Source organism: Physeter macrocephalus, chromosome 11, assembly GCF_002837175.3.
Source record: "Physeter macrocephalus isolate SW-GA chromosome 11, ASM283717v5, whole genome shotgun sequence".
Taxonomy (NCBI): Eukaryota; Metazoa; Chordata; class Mammalia; order Artiodactyla; family Physeteridae; genus Physeter; species Physeter macrocephalus.
In genome coordinates, this window is record NC_041224.1 from 43,043,353 (window position 1) to 43,061,144 (window position 17,792).

General features: G+C 58.4%; 1 protein-coding gene across 1 annotated transcript; it reads left to right on the top strand.

Annotated features, from left to right (window-relative positions):
- Positions 1 to 5,203: 5,203 nt before the first annotated feature.
- Positions 5,204 to 17,342, top strand: FURIN (furin, paired basic amino acid cleaving enzyme). The gene is made up of 16 exons (XM_024117243.3): positions 5,204 to 5,313; positions 9,502 to 9,840; positions 10,219 to 10,317; positions 10,431 to 10,526; positions 10,847 to 10,975; positions 11,086 to 11,162; positions 11,457 to 11,545; positions 12,076 to 12,248; positions 12,698 to 12,910; positions 13,375 to 13,475; positions 13,598 to 13,701; positions 13,778 to 13,895; positions 14,007 to 14,186; positions 14,590 to 14,714; positions 14,812 to 14,922; positions 15,177 to 17,342. Exons 2-16 carry the CDS (start codon positions 9,664 to 9,666, stop codon positions 15,779 to 15,781), a joined length of 2,397 nt encoding a protein of 798 aa, XP_023973011.1. The 5' UTR covers positions 5,204 to 5,313; positions 9,502 to 9,663; the 3' UTR covers positions 15,782 to 17,342.
- Positions 17,343 to 17,792: the final 450 nt, after the last annotated feature.

Genomic DNA, 17,792 nt, shown 5'->3' on the forward strand with positions numbered 1-17,792 from the left:
CTAAAACGTTAAACAATGAAATACATTTTAAAAGCAGCTTTATTGGGCTTCCCTGGTGACGCAATGGTTGAGAGTCCGCCTGCCGATGCAGGGGGGACACAGGTTCGTGCCCCGGTCCGGGAAGATCTCACATGCCGCGGAGCGGCTGGGCCCGTGAGCCATGGCCGCTGAGCCTGCGCGTCCGGAGCCTGTGCTCCGCAACGCGAGAGGCCACAACAGTGAGAGGCCCGCGTACCGCAAAAACAAAACAAAACAGCTTTATTGACATATAATTGACACGCTATAAACTGCACATATTTAAAACGTACAACTTGATCCATTTTGACGTTTGTGTGTACCAATGGAATCATCACCACAATCAGGATAATGAACATATCCATCACTCCCCAAAGTCTCCTCCTGCCCTGCCCCTCTGCCCCCAGCCACCACTGATCTGCTTTCTAAATACATATTTAACTTAACGGAAGCTGGCTCACTCACTTCCCCACCTCAGTAAACAGAGTGTGATCAACGTGATTGTTCCTTTCCTCAATTCAGCATTATCATTAACGTTCCTGAGAGCGATGTCCTCAGGTGTCGTGGAGATACATAAGATAGTTTGCCCCAACACTAAATGGCCCCATTTGTTGCATTGCCATGCCAGGCGGTTTGGGGTTTGGGAATTTTCTCCCTTGCTGTCTGCTGTCTCAGTGCATAGTTCCCAGCAGACAACCCCTGATGCCTGAAACCCTGGCACACCTACCATCTCCCGCACCACTCCCAGTCCTCACTCTGGACCAGTGGTTCTCAGCCGGGGGCAATTTTACACGCCCCCTCCAGGGGATGTTTGGCAATGTCTGGGGACACTTTTGGTTGTCATAATGGGGGTGGGGTGCGACTGGCCCCTAGTGTTTAGAGACCAGGGATGTTGTTAAACATCCTACCATGCAAAGGACAGAACAAGAATAACCTGGCCCAAGATGTCAATAGTGTGAGGTTGCAAAACCCTGTTCCAGTAACAAAACTGATAGGAAAATTCAACAAGAAGTCACATTAACTGACTGTTTTACTTTTTTGTATCAAGAGGGAGAAGGACGGGCAGAGCTTGTTGGAGCTGCAAGGCCAGAAGGGAGGGTGAAGCTTCAGGAAGATACTGTCATGTCTCAGGTACCTCCTAAGTCTCCCAGAGGTGGTCGCTGGCTTCCTGAGGACAAGTTCTAAGGGACTCAGCTTGAGGTCCCAGGGCCTGGCATTCAGCAGGTGCTCAATGAATGTCTGCCAGACTAGACTGCACCCAAAGCACCTATTTGGTGCCCAATTGTGGGTAGCACTGCCTGGGCACTGAAGGCAAGGCAGAAGACACAGCCAGCAGAAGGGAAACATTAAGCTGACCAGTGACTTGGGGAGGCGGCAGAGCCAGCAGGTAAAAGTTAAGTGTGGAGCTAGCCCAGTAATTGCGAACATGAGAAGGGCTGACCATGCAGCAATCCTGTCCCAGCGTGACCAGATACATCACCACCACATCACTTCTAGCTCCTCCCCCCACCCACACAGACACCCTGTTTGCCTGTCCTATAAAGGAGGTTTTCCCAAAGTGGTTTAGCCAGAACTGGAAGGGCCTCGCCCAGTGATGGGATAGGAGGAGGCTGACTGTTGCCCCAGCAGCGTTCAGGAGGGACCCCAGGTGTTCTGGAGCTAGATGGTGAAGTATGGGCATGCTTTATTCAGTTTTGCATGACTGAAAATTTTAATTATCTTATTCTAAAAGTTATTGTAGAAATTCCTGAAAATGCAGGTAAGCAAAAAGAAGACAACAAAAAGCTCTCAAATCCCACCCTTTTAGAGAAAATACCAATTAAATTTTGTTGTCTGCTCTTCTATGCCATGTGTGGATGTGGTGCAGACATTTTGATTAAAACCAGGTGTGGGGGGACTTCCCTGGCGGTCCAGTGGTTAAGACTCTGCGCTTCCACTGCAGGGGTCGTGGGTTCGATCCCTGGTCAGGAACTAAGATCCTGCATGCTGAGTGGCACAGCCAAAAAAAAAAAAAGAAGAAAAAAGAAAAAGCCCAGGTGTGGGTGCTGCTGCGAAGGCTTTGTTTGAGGTGCCTGAGAGTGGGGCAGAGATTTTGAGAGAAAGGGACCCCCGGAGCACTCCAAGGGGACAATGGGAGTGCCTGAGGTAAGGGTGACTGGGTGGATTTTACCATAGGACAATGGTTGCTCTTGGGAGTCTCCCAGGTTAGCCCCAAATCCAAGGATAAAGAGAGGCCTGGCTGGCTGGACGGCTCCTCCGGCCCCCTGCTGGGAAGGTGGGAACTGGTCACAGCCCCTTCCTCCCTCAGGCCTTACCCATCAGGCCCTGCTCCGCCCCACAGGTCGCCCCCCAACAAGTCTGTTGCCAGACTTCTGTCACGTGGTGCCTCCTGTCCTATTAACTGCTGTGTAAAACTGATAACTGTGATCCAGAGGCCCATGGGCTCTTAGGGCCCCAAGTCAGTGGATCTGGGTTCTGCAGGCAGTTTAGCTCCTTCTGGCTTTTAAGGCCTCAGACAAATTGTTGGGAGTGATAAAGAGAACAAAACCTGCCCACAGGACTTGTTCCAGGAGAAAAAGAAAGAAGTTGGCTAGCAGTCACCCGCTGTGGCAACCTGGGATTCTCTCCAGAGGGCTTTTCGCAAGGAGGGTGTCTTCCACATTCTTTTTTTCTTTTGTTTTTTTGGAGTTTTTTTTGGCCATGCCGCATGGCATGAGGGATCTTAGCTCCCTGACCAGGGATTGAACCCTTGCCCCCTGCAGTGGAAGCACAGAGTCTTAACCACTGGACCACCTGGGAATTCCTCCCACATTCTTTTTAACAACCGAATCGTTGTAAAGTACAGTTGTATGGGAAACCCTAAAATAGGAACAAGACTAAGGTGGAGATCCTCCAGGGCAAGGGCTCACTCTCTCCGTCCTCTCCTCTCTCCTCCCCTCAGTGATGCACCTCTGAGCAACAGTTGAAAGAATTCTCCTTATGCCAAAGGCAGGATTGGAGGGGCAGGCTGGCGGGAGAAACTGGGAAGCTCCAGTGCCTCTGCTGGGTGGCAGCCGTCTGAGACAGGGCTAGCCCCTCCTCCTCCTCAGACCCACTGCGGCTCCCCTGGGGCCAGCCTCCAGGATGGGTGGGGCACCTAGAGGCAGACAGGATTGCTTTCTTTCCGGGTTGACCTTTCTTGTAAGTCCGAGGACAAGGGGGGGGGAAGGGCACTGGGGGACTCCGAGGCTAGATGGGACCAACCATGTCCCTATTTCCCCTCAATAGGGATCTCTTGCTCACAGACTTAGGAAGAACCGTGACTCACTTCCTGCCTAGGTCTGACTGAAGAAGTATTGTTTTCCCAACTGTGGCTGGTGCTGCTACTTGGGACACCCCAGGGTGGCCCCTAGGAGTCTTTGCTCCCTGTGGGGGGCAGTTCCCATTCCAAGAGGGGGCCAACTGGACTTACCTCCCGGCTCACATTCTTCCCTGAGTTTCCGGTTTTTGCACTGTTTGTACAGGTGCCCAAACAGTACCTTATCCCACTAGTTGAATATTATCTCCATTTTACAGAGGGGTAAATTGAGGCTCTGAGAATTAGGTAACTTGTCTAAGGTGGCATAGTATAAAATAGTACTGCAGGGTTTTGAACGCAGGTTTGCTGGTTGACTTATCACCTACTGAGTTACTTTATGAATGTTACTTAACTTCTCTGGGCCTCAGTTTCCTCTTCTGTAGATAGTGATACATGAAAGATCCCTAAAGGAAAATTGTATCCACCTTACAGGGTTTGTGTTAAGGATGAAATAATTTAACACACGGAAAGAGCTGAGAACCACTCCTGGCTCAGAGAACATGCTCTGCAGTGTTCGGTGCTCGTTTTTGTCATTATCCCCAAACCGGTGTTGAAGAGGTCACAGGATAATACTGTTCTGCCAATTATCTCAAAGCGAGCAGGAAAGGATGGGCAGAGACTGCTCTGCGACCTTGGAATAACCCAGCCTGGGGAGCTTTTGGCCACATTTCCCCTCTTTTCTCTCTCAGCTCAAGCAGTGCTGGCCTCGGCCAAGTAGCACAGACGTTTTCTAGGGCAGAGACCCAGGGAGGGAGAGGAGCCGGCTGGTATATCGCAAGTAGCTCAGATTCAGGCTCTGCCAAAGCCCTAGATCTCTTCCAGGCTCTGAGGCCTGCTAGTTGTGGTATCTTGGGCAAATTATTTAAACCTTGTGCGCCTCAGTTTCCTTACCTGTAAAATGGGATTAATAATGTCAGCCTGAAAGGATTATGTAGATTAAATAATGTATATGAGAAGGAGATAATATAAAATGACTGGCCTCGTGCCTGGCAGGCGGTTGGAGTTTAAAAAAAAAAAAGTTTAAAAAAAATTAAAAGGGGATGGGCTACTTGTTCTGTTATTCACCTGTCTATATAAATGCAAATAAAATCGTGAGTCCTCTAACTGTAGGCCACGAGGAGGTTTGCCCAGGCGCGGTGAAGCCCGACCTCAGATGGGGTACCCCAGGTGCGTCATCCCAGGGCGCTTAACTCGGTCGTGCCCAAACTCGTGGCTTAGGAGTGGGGAAGTGGGGGGAGAAGGCCAGCTTCCCCAGAATCCGGCCGAGACTGGGCTCGGAGTGACGCCTCGAGCCCTTCCCAACCCCTGCCGGGGGTTCCGAGTTCGGGTCTCCGCGGCCGCCGGCCCGGGGAGCTCGCGGCGCGAAGAGCCGAGCCCGGGGCCGGGGTGCGGGCAGTGGGGCCTGGGCGAAGACTTTGGGATCGCTGGCCCCACTTCCTACCTGCCCCGACCGGGAGCCGGAGGCAGCGGGCGCCCCGCAAGGCCGCCGCTCGGGGCCCGGAGCTCCGGGGCTGCGGCGCTCCAGCTCCGAACGCGGGCCCGGGGCCGGGCGGCATGGGCAGCGCGGCGGGCCAGGGCAGCGGGACTGCTGCGGCAGCTGCTGGGGAGCGCGGAGGTGGCGCCGCGAGGGGGAGGGGGCGCGGCGGCGGAGGAGGAGGAGCCCGGGCCGCCGCAGCCGCTGACAGCGGCCCGAGTAAACAAGCCGCGCCGCCGCCGCGGCCCGGCCGCTGCCCCCGCCCGCGCCGGAGCCGGAGCCGAGGCCGAGGCCGAGCCCTGCCCTGGTCGCCGGCCCGGCCGAGGCCGCGCCGCCGCTCCTCCCCGCCTCCGCGCGGTGACGCTGCTGCCGGGCGCGGGGACCGCGTCGAGCCCAGGCCCCGCCGCCGGGCTCTCCGCTCGGCCGAGGGGCTCCCGAGCTGCCGCGGCGCTCGCCTGGAAAAGTTTCACCGCCCGGGCTCCCTAGGGTAAGCGGCGAGAGGGCGCGGGGCCCGGTGGAGGTAGCGCGCCGGGAGCCGGGCCCGAGGAGAGCCGGCCGGACTGGGCCGCTGTGCCGGAGGAGCGGGCTCCGCGGCCCGGGCGCCCAGGCGGGGGAGGGTCGGGGTCGCTGGCGCGGAGGCAGCCCGGGCCCGGCTGCCCGCCCGGCTTTCGAAACTGGCCCCCGGGCCGGCCCCGAGGGTGAAGCCGCGGGGAGCAGGAAGGGCGCCCCGCAGCCCACCTGAGAGCGTCGGGCCCGGCTCGGCTCCCAGCCCTTGTAGGTGCCGGTACTTTTCCGCTTGGGGCCGGGGCAAGCCCTCTGACCTCAGGAAGCGCCAGCGGGGCCCCCGCTGGGGGCGGGATGGCGAGAGAATTCCAGAGGCGCCGGGTGCTCCCGCCTCCCCGCCGTCCTTCGGGGGCCGCCGCCGGCTCGCCCACTCCGCGGCTGGGGAGGGCCTGCGCTCCCGCCGGGGTAGGGGAGGAGCGGCTGTTTGCGAGGCGGAGGGGATTATTCACCGCCCGGGCCTCGTCCCCGCCCGCACACCTGAGCGGCGAGACACTCAGGTGCGGGATCCGCGGGCGCTGGGAGGCTGGCTCCCGCAGAGGCCTGGCCGAGACCCCTGCTGCCCCCGTGGGGTGGCTGGACTGAGGGGCGGCCTGCTTGCCAGACAGGTCTTACAGCAGTCACTTGTCAGGTCAGTACCTGCTTTCCCTGCCATCCCTTAGCCCCTTGTCCCTGGGGGTGCAGACCCTCCTCCACCGGAGGGTGTCAGAATTCTTTGTGACTTGGGAAGTGGGAGGGGAACCCAGGTGATGTGGCCTAGTGAGGTCTGGGCAGCTGCTGGCCAGGTGTGGACACAACATAGGAGAGTAGCCAAGCCTGACCCGTCTCAACCAGAGTGGCCCAAGTTTTACAATTTCCTATATTGGGCTTCCACATAAGATTTGATTTTTTTTTTAAAGATTCTGTGGCTTTAAAAAAAAGTTTGAAAACCTCTGGTCTAGCAGTTTTTACCATCTAGGAAACTGAGGCCCAGAGAGAGGAAGTGACTTAAGATCACACAGAAAATGAGTAAACATTGGAATTCAGAATTTCAGCGCAGCCTTCAGTGCCTGTTACAGGACCTGGCTTGGTGTCTGCTGGAAAGAGAGACCGGACCATGTTTCCCAGGCAGCCCTGTCCACACCAGACCCCCAGTGCCTGGGAAACAGCAGCTGGACCTGGGGGAGGTTCAGTTTGGGTGCCTCGGAGTGGGTGGCTGTGTCAGGAGGTTCCTGGGACTGGAGAAAAGGGCTTTGACCTAGAACACAGCCACGAAGAGCACCCACAGGTCTCTCTGTGGCCACAGCCTGGAGCTGACTCCCATGTGAGAGGGCTTCACAGGAGGCTGGAAATACTGCAAGCCTCCGGGTTTGAGCCGAACTGGGACTCAGAGGGTGAGTCAGAGTCTGGGATGGGGGTGGGGAGAAGCCCATTCATTCATTGTTCTCAGCGCCTGCTCTTTTGGGAGGGGGTCCTCCCTCCCTCCAGGATGCTGAGGCAGGGCTGTCTGGAGGCTTCAGGCTCTGTGGAAGCCATATCTACGGCTCACTATGGCTGGGGATGCTGAGCAGACGAAGCCTGGTCCTTTCTTGGGGGTTTGTTTGGTTGTGCCTGAAGCCCACTTTCTTTCTGGGTGCTGCAAGATAATTAAATAGTTAATCACCTTTACCACCCAGCAGCTGCAGCTCCATCCACAATGTCCCGGAACTTGGGCTGGACGCAGATGAACCCAGTCTTGATTTGGGAGTTCCAGTACGGCTCACAGCACTGTGATCAGGAGATGGCCTTTCTTGACATCTGGACCCAAGAGGCCGCTCTTGTGGCAAGAAGGGGAGAAGAGGGCTTGTTTCTATCTGGCTCTGCCCCTAGGGCTCCACATCCTCTGTTAAATGAGGGGCTTGGGTTTCCTTCACCCCCTAGGGCTGGATGTCTGGCTGCCCAGCCATTGCTCAGACCAGCTTTCCGGAACTTGGTCGCCCAAGGCATCATGGGGCTGTGGCTTCCAGGCCTGTCCGGGAACCCTATGGACTCTGCCCATCCAGGGTGAGGAGGAGCTGCATTGTGGATGCCTCCTGCCATCAGCTGTCAGGTTATTTTGGTGTAAACTGAAAATACTCCAGAAACTGTGTGTTGAGTCTCTCCAGCCTGCAGGGTGGGACTGCAGCAGGAGCAGGCAGGGAGGCTGACTGTGGCTGAGGGCAGTCTCTGGAAAAGGAGTGTTCCCAGTGGTGAGCCCGCCTGTCCAGCTCTCCGGGGCCCGGGTGAGATGGGGAGCTTCATTTTGCCGTCCAGCAGAGTGGCCTCCTTTGGGGCTGGGCCCTGGGAGTGGTGGGGGCATCCGGGGCCGTGTGGGCAGGCGCTCTGCTCAACAAGCTTGGCACTGAGGCGGGACACCTCCGGCAGCCCCACCGGGACCTTCCCCAGTTTCTCCCCACCCCAGGGGCTTGGCTTCTGGCTAGCCAGGGGCCCTATGTGGGGACAGTTATGTGGCCCCAGGCAGAGAGGTCCTGCTGTCTGTTTGCTGAAGGAGGAAAAACAACACTCGGACTATTGATTCAGCTTCACCTTGGCGCTCCTGGCTCAGCAGCCAGTGTTTGCCCTGGCTGCCCGGGCTCAGGTTACGCAAGGCTGGTGGGTGTGGAGCGACCGAGGGGGCTGCTGGAGGCCTGCAGGCCAGGGCTGGGTGGCCTCAGCGTTTCCCAGGAAACTGTGTAAAAAAAGAGCCTGAGCCCCTGACTTTGCTGATGGTCTGGGCCGAAGAGGGTGGGTGAAGCCACTGCGATCCCCCCTCCCCATGCTCAGCCCCCAAAGCCCCCATCCCACCTTAGGTTACCCACTCTTTCTTGCCAGGGGCTGTGGGTCTTTTCAGGTAACTCCCTATGGCTGGTTCTGCTTTGCTGAACTAGGAAGCCCTAGTGAGCTGTGTAGACACCACCCATTAAAAAACATTAAAAAGCCAACATTTTATTCCTTTATAAAATATACCTGGGTAATTTGGAAAATATACATGACACAAAGTAAAATAACAATTACTCATAATTCTCACCACCTTGAGAGAACCATTGTTAGCATGTGTCCTTCCAGATTATGTTTTGTGGTTTTATATAAATATACATCTATAAATAGTTTTTTAAAAACAAAACAGGATTATAGGTACCTACTGCTTTATAATCCACCTTTTTAAAACATAATTAATTAATTAATTAATTTTTGTTTGCGTTGGGTCTTCGTTGCTGTGCACGGGCTTTCTCTAGTTGTGGCGAGCCGGGGCTACTCTTCGTTGTGGTGCGAGGGCTTCTCATTACGGTGGCTTCTCTTGTTGTGGAGCCTGGGCTCTAGGAGTGCAAGCTTCAGTAGTTGTGGCACGAGGGCTCAGTAGTTGTGGCCCACGGGCTTAGTTGCTCCACAGCATGTGGGATCTTACCTGACCAGGGCTCGAACCCCTGTCCCCTGCAGTGGCGGGTGGGTTCTTAACCACTGCGCCACCAGGGAAGTCCCTATAACCCACCTTTAAAAAAAAAAAATTAATTAATTTATATTTGGCTGCATCGGGTCTTTGTTGCTGCGCACGGGCTTTCTCTAGTTGCGGCGAGCAGGGGCTACTGTTCGTTGTGGTGTGCGGGATTCTCATTACAGTGGCTTCTCTTGTTGCAGAGCACGAGCTCTAGGTGCATGGGCTGCAGTAGTTGTGACACGCGGGCTCAGTAGTTGTGGTTCGCGGGCTCTAGAGCGCAGGCTCAGTAGTTGTGGCGCACGGGCTTAGTAGCTCCGCGGCATCTTCCCGGACCAGGGCTCGAACCCGTGTCCCCGGCATTGGCAGGCGGATTCTTAACCACTGCGCCACCAGGGAAGTCCCTAACCCACCTTTTTGACTTTGATTCTGGCAAGCATTTATTCAGTTGTTGCTTCTGATTTTGAGGGACTCAAGCCTTGGTCCTCTTCATCCCACTTCCGTATTCTTGCGTGTGGAGGCGGTCCTTCTGTCCATCTATCCGGCTCACCTTGGGGGGCTGGATTTTCACCCCTCCCCCGTAGAGCCCCTTTCAGGCCTGGAGTGAGCCGTGGGGTGGGAAGGCAGCTTTAGTGCGTGGCTGGGGAGCGACTGACTCTCCCTCTCCTCCCTTGTTCCTCTCAGAGCCGGCAGCCCTCATCCTCCCCGCGCAGTCCTGCCCGTCTCGGTCCCATGCCCCCGCCAGTCAGCCCCGGGCCACAGGCAGTGAGCAGGCACGCGGGAGCCGAGGCCCTGTGACCAGGCCAAGGAGACGGGGGCTCCGAGGTCCCGGCCACCTGTCCCCCCATGGAGCTGAGGCCCTGGTTGCTATGGGTGGTAGCAGCAGCAGGAGCCTTGGTCCTGCTGGCGGCCGATGCCCATGGCCAGAAGGTCTTCACCAATACCTGGGCCGTGCACATTCCTGGAGGCCCAGCCGTGGCTGACAGTGTGGCACGCAAGCATGGCTTCCTCAACCTGGGTCAGGTAGGTGTTCTTCCCTCCTGCTGGCCGAGGCATAGGACATCGCCAGGGGGTGGGGCCAGTGAGGGCAGGGGTTCCGGACCCAGAGCAGGAACTCTGGGGCTTGTCTTCTCAGGGGCATCTGGGTAGTAGGCATGTTATGGGTGGCTTGTCCTGCCCTTGGGCTTCTAGCCTAGGTTGCTCAGTGGACCAGTGTATCCCAGGGGGTTGAGTCCCCCTCGGCCCCCTGCACCTCCTTGCCGGGTCCTGGGCGGGGAGCAGATGCCCACCACCCCCTGCCGTGGTGAGCCTCCCCTCGTAGCCAGTTGTCCACCCCCATCCCCCACCTCCATGGGGACTGGCAGATAGAAAGCCCGGCTCAGTCTCCCTGCTCTGTTGCAGATCTTCGGCGACTATTACCACTTCTGGCATCGAGCGGTGATAAAGCGGTCCCTGTCACCTCACCGCCCGCGGCACAGCCGGCTGCAGCGGGAACCTCATGTGAGTGCGGCCCCAGCCCCTCCTGCTGCCATCCTTCCCTTTCAGTTCTCAGGAGGCCTTGCTCTCCCTCCCCGCTCCTCCACCCACACCATCTCTCCCTCACTCCCTCACAGGTACAGTGGCTGGAGCAGCAGGTGGCAAAGCGACGGACCAAACGGGACGTGTACCAGGAGCCCACGGACCCCAAGTTTCCCCAGCAGTGGTACCTGGTATGTTGCCTCCCTGGCTGCATCCATCCATCCACTGAGGGGTCCCGTGAGTGGGTGAGGCTGACTTCGAGGCCTCCTGTCAGTCTTCCTCTGTCTGCTGAGTAATCTTTCTCCAGCCCATCCTGCTGAGCCCTGGGGAGTGCCCTTCCAGAGTTCTTTATAATTCCATGAGCCCACACAACCAGTGGGGGCATTTGAGGAGCAGGACCGGGTGGAGAAGGAGCTTTGGGGGTGGCAAAGGGATTCTCCAAGTTTCCCATAACCTCCCCCAGCAACCACATCTCGTAAGTGCTGGGTGACGGGGGTGGGTGTTTCTGCAGTCTGGTGTCACCCAGCGGGACCTGAACGTGAAGGAGGCCTGGGCCCAGGGCTACACGGGGCGTGGCATCGTGGTCTCCATTCTGGACGATGGCATCGAGAAGAACCACCCAGACTTGGCAGGCAATTATGTGAGGAGGTCGCGGAGGGAGGCAGCCGTCCCTGGCGAGGGGAGTCTAGGGATGGTCCTGTTCTGCCGGTGTGTTCAGGCTGACCCTGATGATGGCCATGTCCTTTCCAGGATCCCGGGGCCAGCTTTGATGTCAATGACCAGGACCCTGACCCCCAGCCTCGGTACACGCAGATGAATGACAACAGGTAAGAATTGGCAGGTCCCTGGCCTCTGCTTCCTTTCTGTTTTCCACTGAGGAAGCAGATGTGCCCTTCCCGAGAGGCTGAAGTCTTTTCCATAGTCCTGGTCTAGCTGGGGCTCTGAGGGAAGGTTTGGTCTGAGTGGAGGTGGCCATAGGCCAAGAGGAGTCGGGGGTATGTGGTCTGTGTACAGATGTGGGACAGCAAAGGTAGAGGGGCATGCATGTGGCCCTTCCTGCTCCTCAGGCTGCACCCACCATGCTCTGTCCACTATTAATGCTGTGCTCTTGGCCCCGGCAGGCATGGCACACGGTGTGCAGGCGAGGTGGCCGCAGTGGCCAACAACGGTGTCTGTGGCGTAGGCGTGGCCTACAATGCCCGCATTGGAGGTGGGTGTGGGCCTTGGCCACCCGGTCTTTGGGAGGACCCTTCCAGTGGGATTTTTCTCTATTCACTTCCCATCTAGCCAGTGTCTGCCACTTTCCCGCTGTGGATCCTTTTGACCGCATGGCTCTTCTTTAGAGTGTTCTTAGTAACTCAAAAAGCTGAACCACCTGTGCTGGTGGCCCTGTGCTGTGGGGTGGAGGGAGTGTTTCTTAGCAGGAGTCTCCCTAAATCCTCACTGTCCACTCTGAGTCCTTACATGGGCAGGCCTTGATCACCATGCTCCTTTGGGGCCCCAGAGACTCATCCTAGTCCAGAATGTGTCGTTGGGGCCCAGGGAGATCTCCCCTTTTCCCCTGCATCTTGTCTTCGAAAGGCAGAGGCTGGCCAGGGAGTTAGGGGCTCAGGGTTTCCCAGCACCATCCTCTACCCTCCCCTGCCCATCCTCTGGGTGCAATGCTGGGTGTGCTCCAGGGAGTGCTCCTGGCAGCTGGACCCACGCAGCATCCCTCTCCCCGCCCCCCTCCATGGCCAGGGGTGCGCATGCTGGACGGTGAAGTGACAGATGCGGTAGAGGCACGCTCGCTGGGCCTGAATCCCAACCACATCCACATCTACAGTGCCAGCTGGGGCCCTGAGGACGACGGCAAGACCGTGGATGGGCCAGCCCGCCTTGCTGAGGAGGCCTTCTTCCGGGGGGTCAGCCAGGTGAGGTGGGGGTCCTGGCCCCGCCCTAGAAACCAGGCCCAGCCTCTGGGGGCAAACTAGGCGCTACCTTTTCCATACTTCTTTGTGTTTTTCTGTTTCTATTTATTTATTCTTGTGTTTAATTTTAATTTACACAAAGTTTGTTTATCAAATGTTATTAAAATGTTAAGGAACTGGAAGGACAGAAAAAGAGAAAAGTAAATATTAATTACCCATAATTCCACCCTTTGGAATCACCACTCTGAGCATTTTGGTTGGTGGTCTGGGTCTCTTTTTTTTTTTTTTTGCAAAAAAGGATGAGATCCACCAGGGGTCTCCCAGGGGAACAGGGGCTGGATAGAGAGTCCCCCGAGAAGGAGGCTCCAGCCTTCCCAGTCTCGAGCAGCATCTTCCTGCCAGGCCTCCCCCAAGTCCTGTTCTCGAGTGACCCCAGCCCACTCTGTCCACAGGGCCGCGGGGGGCTGGGCTCCATCTTTGTCTGGGCCTCTGGGAACGGGGGCCGGGAACATGACAGCTGCAACTGCGACGGCTACACCAACAGCATCTACACGCTGTCCATCAGCAGCGCCACGCAGTCTGGCAACGTGCCTTGGTACAGTGAGGCCTGCTCGTCCACGCTGGCCACAACCTACAGCAGTGGAAACCAGAATGAGAAGCAGATCGTGAGTCCTGCCCCGGGTGGCAGCTGGGGAAACGGGGCTGCTTGCTGGCTCTGCCCGGGGCCCCCTTTCTGACCCCATCTGCCTTCCACCCACACGTGGCTGGGTGGTGGTGGCTAAGGCATCATGGGATGGGGGCTAGGGAGCTCTCCAAGACTCTTGGGGACTGTGGAGCCATTGGTGAAGTCCCTGAGAAGACTCTCCCTAAAAACATGTGTTGCTCTTAATGATCGCCAACCTTTAGTTCAGTCCTCTCATTCCTTGGGAAACTGAGGCCCGGAAAGGGCCAGGCATCGGCCTGTTCACAGCAAAGTAGCAAGGCAGCAGGTGGGACCAAGGTTTCCTGGCCCTGGCTCCCCACTCCTGTTGATGGTGCTCAGGGCTTATGGGCAGAGGGCGGGCAGGCAGGTTGGCCCCCCCGGTGCCCTCCCCACATTACAGGCCCAACATCATTGTCCTCCTGGTAGGTGACCACTGATCTGCGGCAGAAGTGTACGGAGTCTCACACAGGCACCTCTGCCTCTGCCCCCTTGGCAGCGGGCATCATCGCTCTCACCCTGGAGGCCAAGTAAGTGGGTGGGGGCTGAGGCGCAACCCTGTCCCCACCAGCGCCCCCCTGCAAGGCAGGCCTTGGTCTCCAGCTTCTCTCCGAAGAGACAGCCCCCAAGCCTCTCCGTCCCTCCTCTGCAGTAAGAACCTCACCTGGCGGGACATGCAGCACCTGGTGGTACAGACCTCAAAGCCAGCCCACCTCAATGCTAACGACTGGGCCACCAATGGTGTGGGCCGCAAAGGTGAGGACAGGACTGGATTGGGGGTTGCGGGGGCCCTGTGTGCCTCCCAGCTGACCCCGCCTTCCCTGCCCCACAGTGAGCCATTCGTATGGCTACGGGTTACTGGACGCAGGTGCCATGGTGGCTCTGGCCCGGAACTGGACGACGGTGACCCCCCAGCAGAAGTGCATCATCGACATCCTCACTGAGCCCAAGTGAGGGCTGGACCCTGGCTGGGAGGGGGCAGGTGGGACCTGAGGGGCTCAGGGGTGTCCGCTGGTCCCCCTGGGCCAGGCTGATAGACCATCACGGTGCTCTCCGTGCAGGGATATCGGGAAGCGGCTGGAGGTGCGGAAGACTGTGACCGCCTGCCTGGGGGAGCCCAGCCACATCACGCGGCTGGAACATACTCAGGCGCGGCTCACCCTGTCCTACAACCGCCGCGGTGACCTGGCCATCCACCTGGTCAGCCCCATGGGCACCCGCTCCACCCTGCTGGCCGCCAGGTGCTTGCCCTCTCCTCTGTCCAGCTTGTCCTGTCCCTCGCATCCACGTGCATTCATTCATTCACTCACACAGCCCTGAAGGGCACCAAATGCTTTTCCACTGTTGGCATTTTGGGAAGGATGGTTTTTGTCCTATGGGACTGTCCCATGTTGCAGGAATCCCCAATTCTGCCCATTAAATGCCATGTCTGTGTGCCTTCCCATGTGTAGTACCCTTGCACGTTTCCAGAATCTTCTGGTTCAGAACATTTGTCCTCCTGGGAAACACCCAGCAGGCATTTCCAGCCCAGCGGGGTTATGCTGCACCGGGGGGAGGGTGTGTGGTCCATGTGCTGTGGGCTCGGTGTCCCCTGGTTGAGGTCCCCCAGAGGCCTCAGACAGCTACGTGCACCTTCCTCCCCAGGCCGCACGACTACTCTGCAGATGGGTTTAACGACTGGGCCTTCATGACGACCCATTCCTGGGACGAGGACCCCTCTGGCGAGTGGGTCCTGGAGATTGAAAACACCAGCGAAGCAAACAACTATGGTATTGGGGGTGCTCAAGGGCTGGGGATGGAGGAGGAGCGCCGGCAGAGTCTGGGGTGCCGGGCGTGGCTTCTGACTTTTGCCTCCCCCCTCAATAGGGACACTGACCAAGTTCACCCTCGTGCTGTACGGCACGGCCCCCGAGGGGCTGCCCACACCTCCTGAGAGCATCGGCTGCAAGACCCTCACGTCCAGCCAGGCCTGTGTGGGTCAGTCGTGGGTGCTGCGAGGGCTTGGGAACCTGGGGCTGGGGACAGAGGGCGCCTGTCCTAAAGGAGGAAAAGGGGTGTGAAGGGATGCTGGGACCTCTAGGGTGACCACAGTCCTGGGTCGGGTGGGAGCTCCTGGAGATGGCAGTGACTGCCTGGGGCTGCAGGTCCACAGGCTGTCACTGTCGTGGGGCTCAGGGCCCAACAGCCATGGGCGGCTTGGCTGACGCCCACCTTCTGCCCCGTGCCGGCAGTGTGCGAGGAAGGCTTCTCCCTGCACCAGAAGAGCTGTGTCCAGCGCTGCCCTCCAGGCTTCGCTCCCCAAGTTCTCGACACGCACTACAGCGCTGAGAACAACGTGGAGATTATCCGGGCCAGCGTCTGTGCCCCCTGCCACGCCTCGTGTGCCACGTGCCAGGGGCCAGCCCCCTCGGACTGCCTCAGCTGCCCCAGCCACGCCTCCCTGGACCCTGTGGAGCAGACGTGCTCCCGGCAAAGCCAGAGCAGCCGTGAGTCGCCGCAGCCGCAGCAGCCGCAGCAGCCGCAGCAGCCGCCGCCCGCGGAGGTGGAGGCAGAGCCGCGGCTGCGGGAGGGGCTGCTGCCCTCACACCTGCCCGAGGTGGTGGCCGGCCTCAGCTGCGCCTTCATCGTGCTGGTCTTCGTCACTGTCTTCCTGGTCCTGCAGCTGCGCTCGGGCTTCAGCTTTCGAGGGGTGAAGGTGTACACCATGGACCGTGGCCTCATCTCCTACAAGGGGCTGCCCCCCGAAGCCTGGCAGGAGGAGTGCCCGTCCGACTCAGAAGAGGACGAGGGCCGGGGCGAGAGGACCGCCTTTATCAAAGACCAGAGCGCCCTTTGACGAGCGCCTACTGCCCGCCCCTTCGAGCCCATCCCCTCCTGGGGCACTTTTTAATTCACCAAAGTATTTTTTTATCTTGGGACTGGGTTTGGACCCCTGCTGGGAGGCAAGAGAGGCAGAGACGGCTTCCCACCCTACCCTTGGGCCCCCCGGCTGCCTGAGGTGGGACCCCAGGACCAGCTGGGGAGCAGGGGAGGCCCTCTGCGCACCCCCAGCACACCTGTGTGTGGAGAAAGGAGTGAAACCTTTAGGGTAGCTTTCCAAGGTCCAGGCCCCAGCCAGAGTTCCCTGCGGAGTGAAGAGGGGCAGCCCTTCCCTTACGGGATTCCTGACCCGGGCTGCAGTTCTCGCCCCTTCCCTGTCCCTCTAAAGCAATAATGGTCCCCATCCAGGCAGCAGGGAGGCTGGCCTAGGGGGTATTTGAAGGAGGAGGCCACCTCTCTAAGGGCTTTTGCATCCCTGACCCCGTCCCCCACCTCTGGTGAGCCTCGGGCGGAAGCAGGAAGCGAAGGAAGGGACCAAGGCAAGGCAGGAACTTCCAGGGTGCGCACGTCTGTGCACACGTGGGTTTGTCCCTTTGCCCCCACCTCCACTACAGCTGGCTGCCTGCTGAGCGAGGCTGGCCCTACCCCGTGCTGGTTTGCTGACCACCCTCCCCTCTCTGGCACCCTCTCCTCCTGCCAGGGCCCAAGTCCCTGTTTTCTGAGCCCGGGGCTGCCTGGGCTGTTGGCACTCACAGTCCCGGAGCCCCTGGGTGGGTGGTGGGGAGGGACGGTGGCCCAGCCGGCCTCTCCCGCCTCCCACCCGATGCTGCTTTCCCCTGTGGGGATCTCAGGGGCTGTTTGAGGATATATTTTCACTTTGTGATTATTTCACTTTAGATGCTGATTTTTTTTTTTTGATATTTTTAATGGGGGTAGCAGCTGGACCATCCACCTTCCCACACCCACTGTCCACCCTGCTGTTCCCCCCAGCTGCCCAGGCCCTGAGGTGTGGGGGTCTGCAGCGTGTTGCTGAGGAGCAGCTGAGCCCCAGGTCCTGAAGAGGCAGGCCAGGCCAGGCGGGCCCTAGGAAAGGAGTACGGTAGAAGGGGCAGGCTGTCGTCCATTTCAGATGGGGCTCCTCGTGCCAAGGGCTCATGGGTCACTGGTTCTCCAAGTGCCAGGGGTGGGCAGGCAGTGGCACTGAGCCCCCTCCAACACTGTGCCCTGGTGGAGAAAGCACTGACCTGTCCTGCCCCCCAAGGCCCCCTCTTCTGACGTGCCTTTTGTACCCCTCCCATTAGGACAATCAGTCCCCTCCCGTTTGGGAGCCCCCTTTTCTTTCTCTCCCCTAGCCTTTCCTGGCACCCAGCCACCTGCCCAGGGGCACCCCCGCCTCTCCCATGCCCCCCACCCTTGTGGCCAGCCCAGCTGGTTTTGTAAGATACTGGGTTGGTGCACAGTGATTTTTTTTTTTTTTCTTGTAATTTAAACAGGCCCAGCATTGTTGGTTCTATTTAATGGACACGAGATAATGTTAGAGGTTTTAAAGTGATTAAATGTGCAGACTATGCAAACCAGGCCTGGTCTCCAGTGTGATGTTCTTCCCAGGACCTGGGGCTGCGTCCAGGATGGGGTGCGGGTGAGGGCTGGGGCGAGTTATGTGCCCACATGATGTCCTGCCTACCTGTAAGTGCCCAAAGTCCACCTCCGGAGGCTTTCAGAGCCTTCTTTAGGTGGGGTGTGGAAGGGACAGCAGCTGGAGACAAGCCCCAGGGGTGGGACTAATGAGCCCCAGGGGTGGGACTAGCTGAGCACCTCCACCCCCACAGGCCTGGACTCCAGCAGGGTGGAGAGTGATGGCCTGTGTCCAGTTGCTCAGGGTCTCCCTTGGCTGAAGTAGCCCGGCCGCCAGCTGTAGGGCTGAGGCCTTCGGTGGGGCCTAACTGGACCAAGATGGCTTTTGCTGGGGAGATCCTGAGTCCCACCCTGGGAACGCCATACCTCTCCACTCCCCAGCCCAGGCCCCT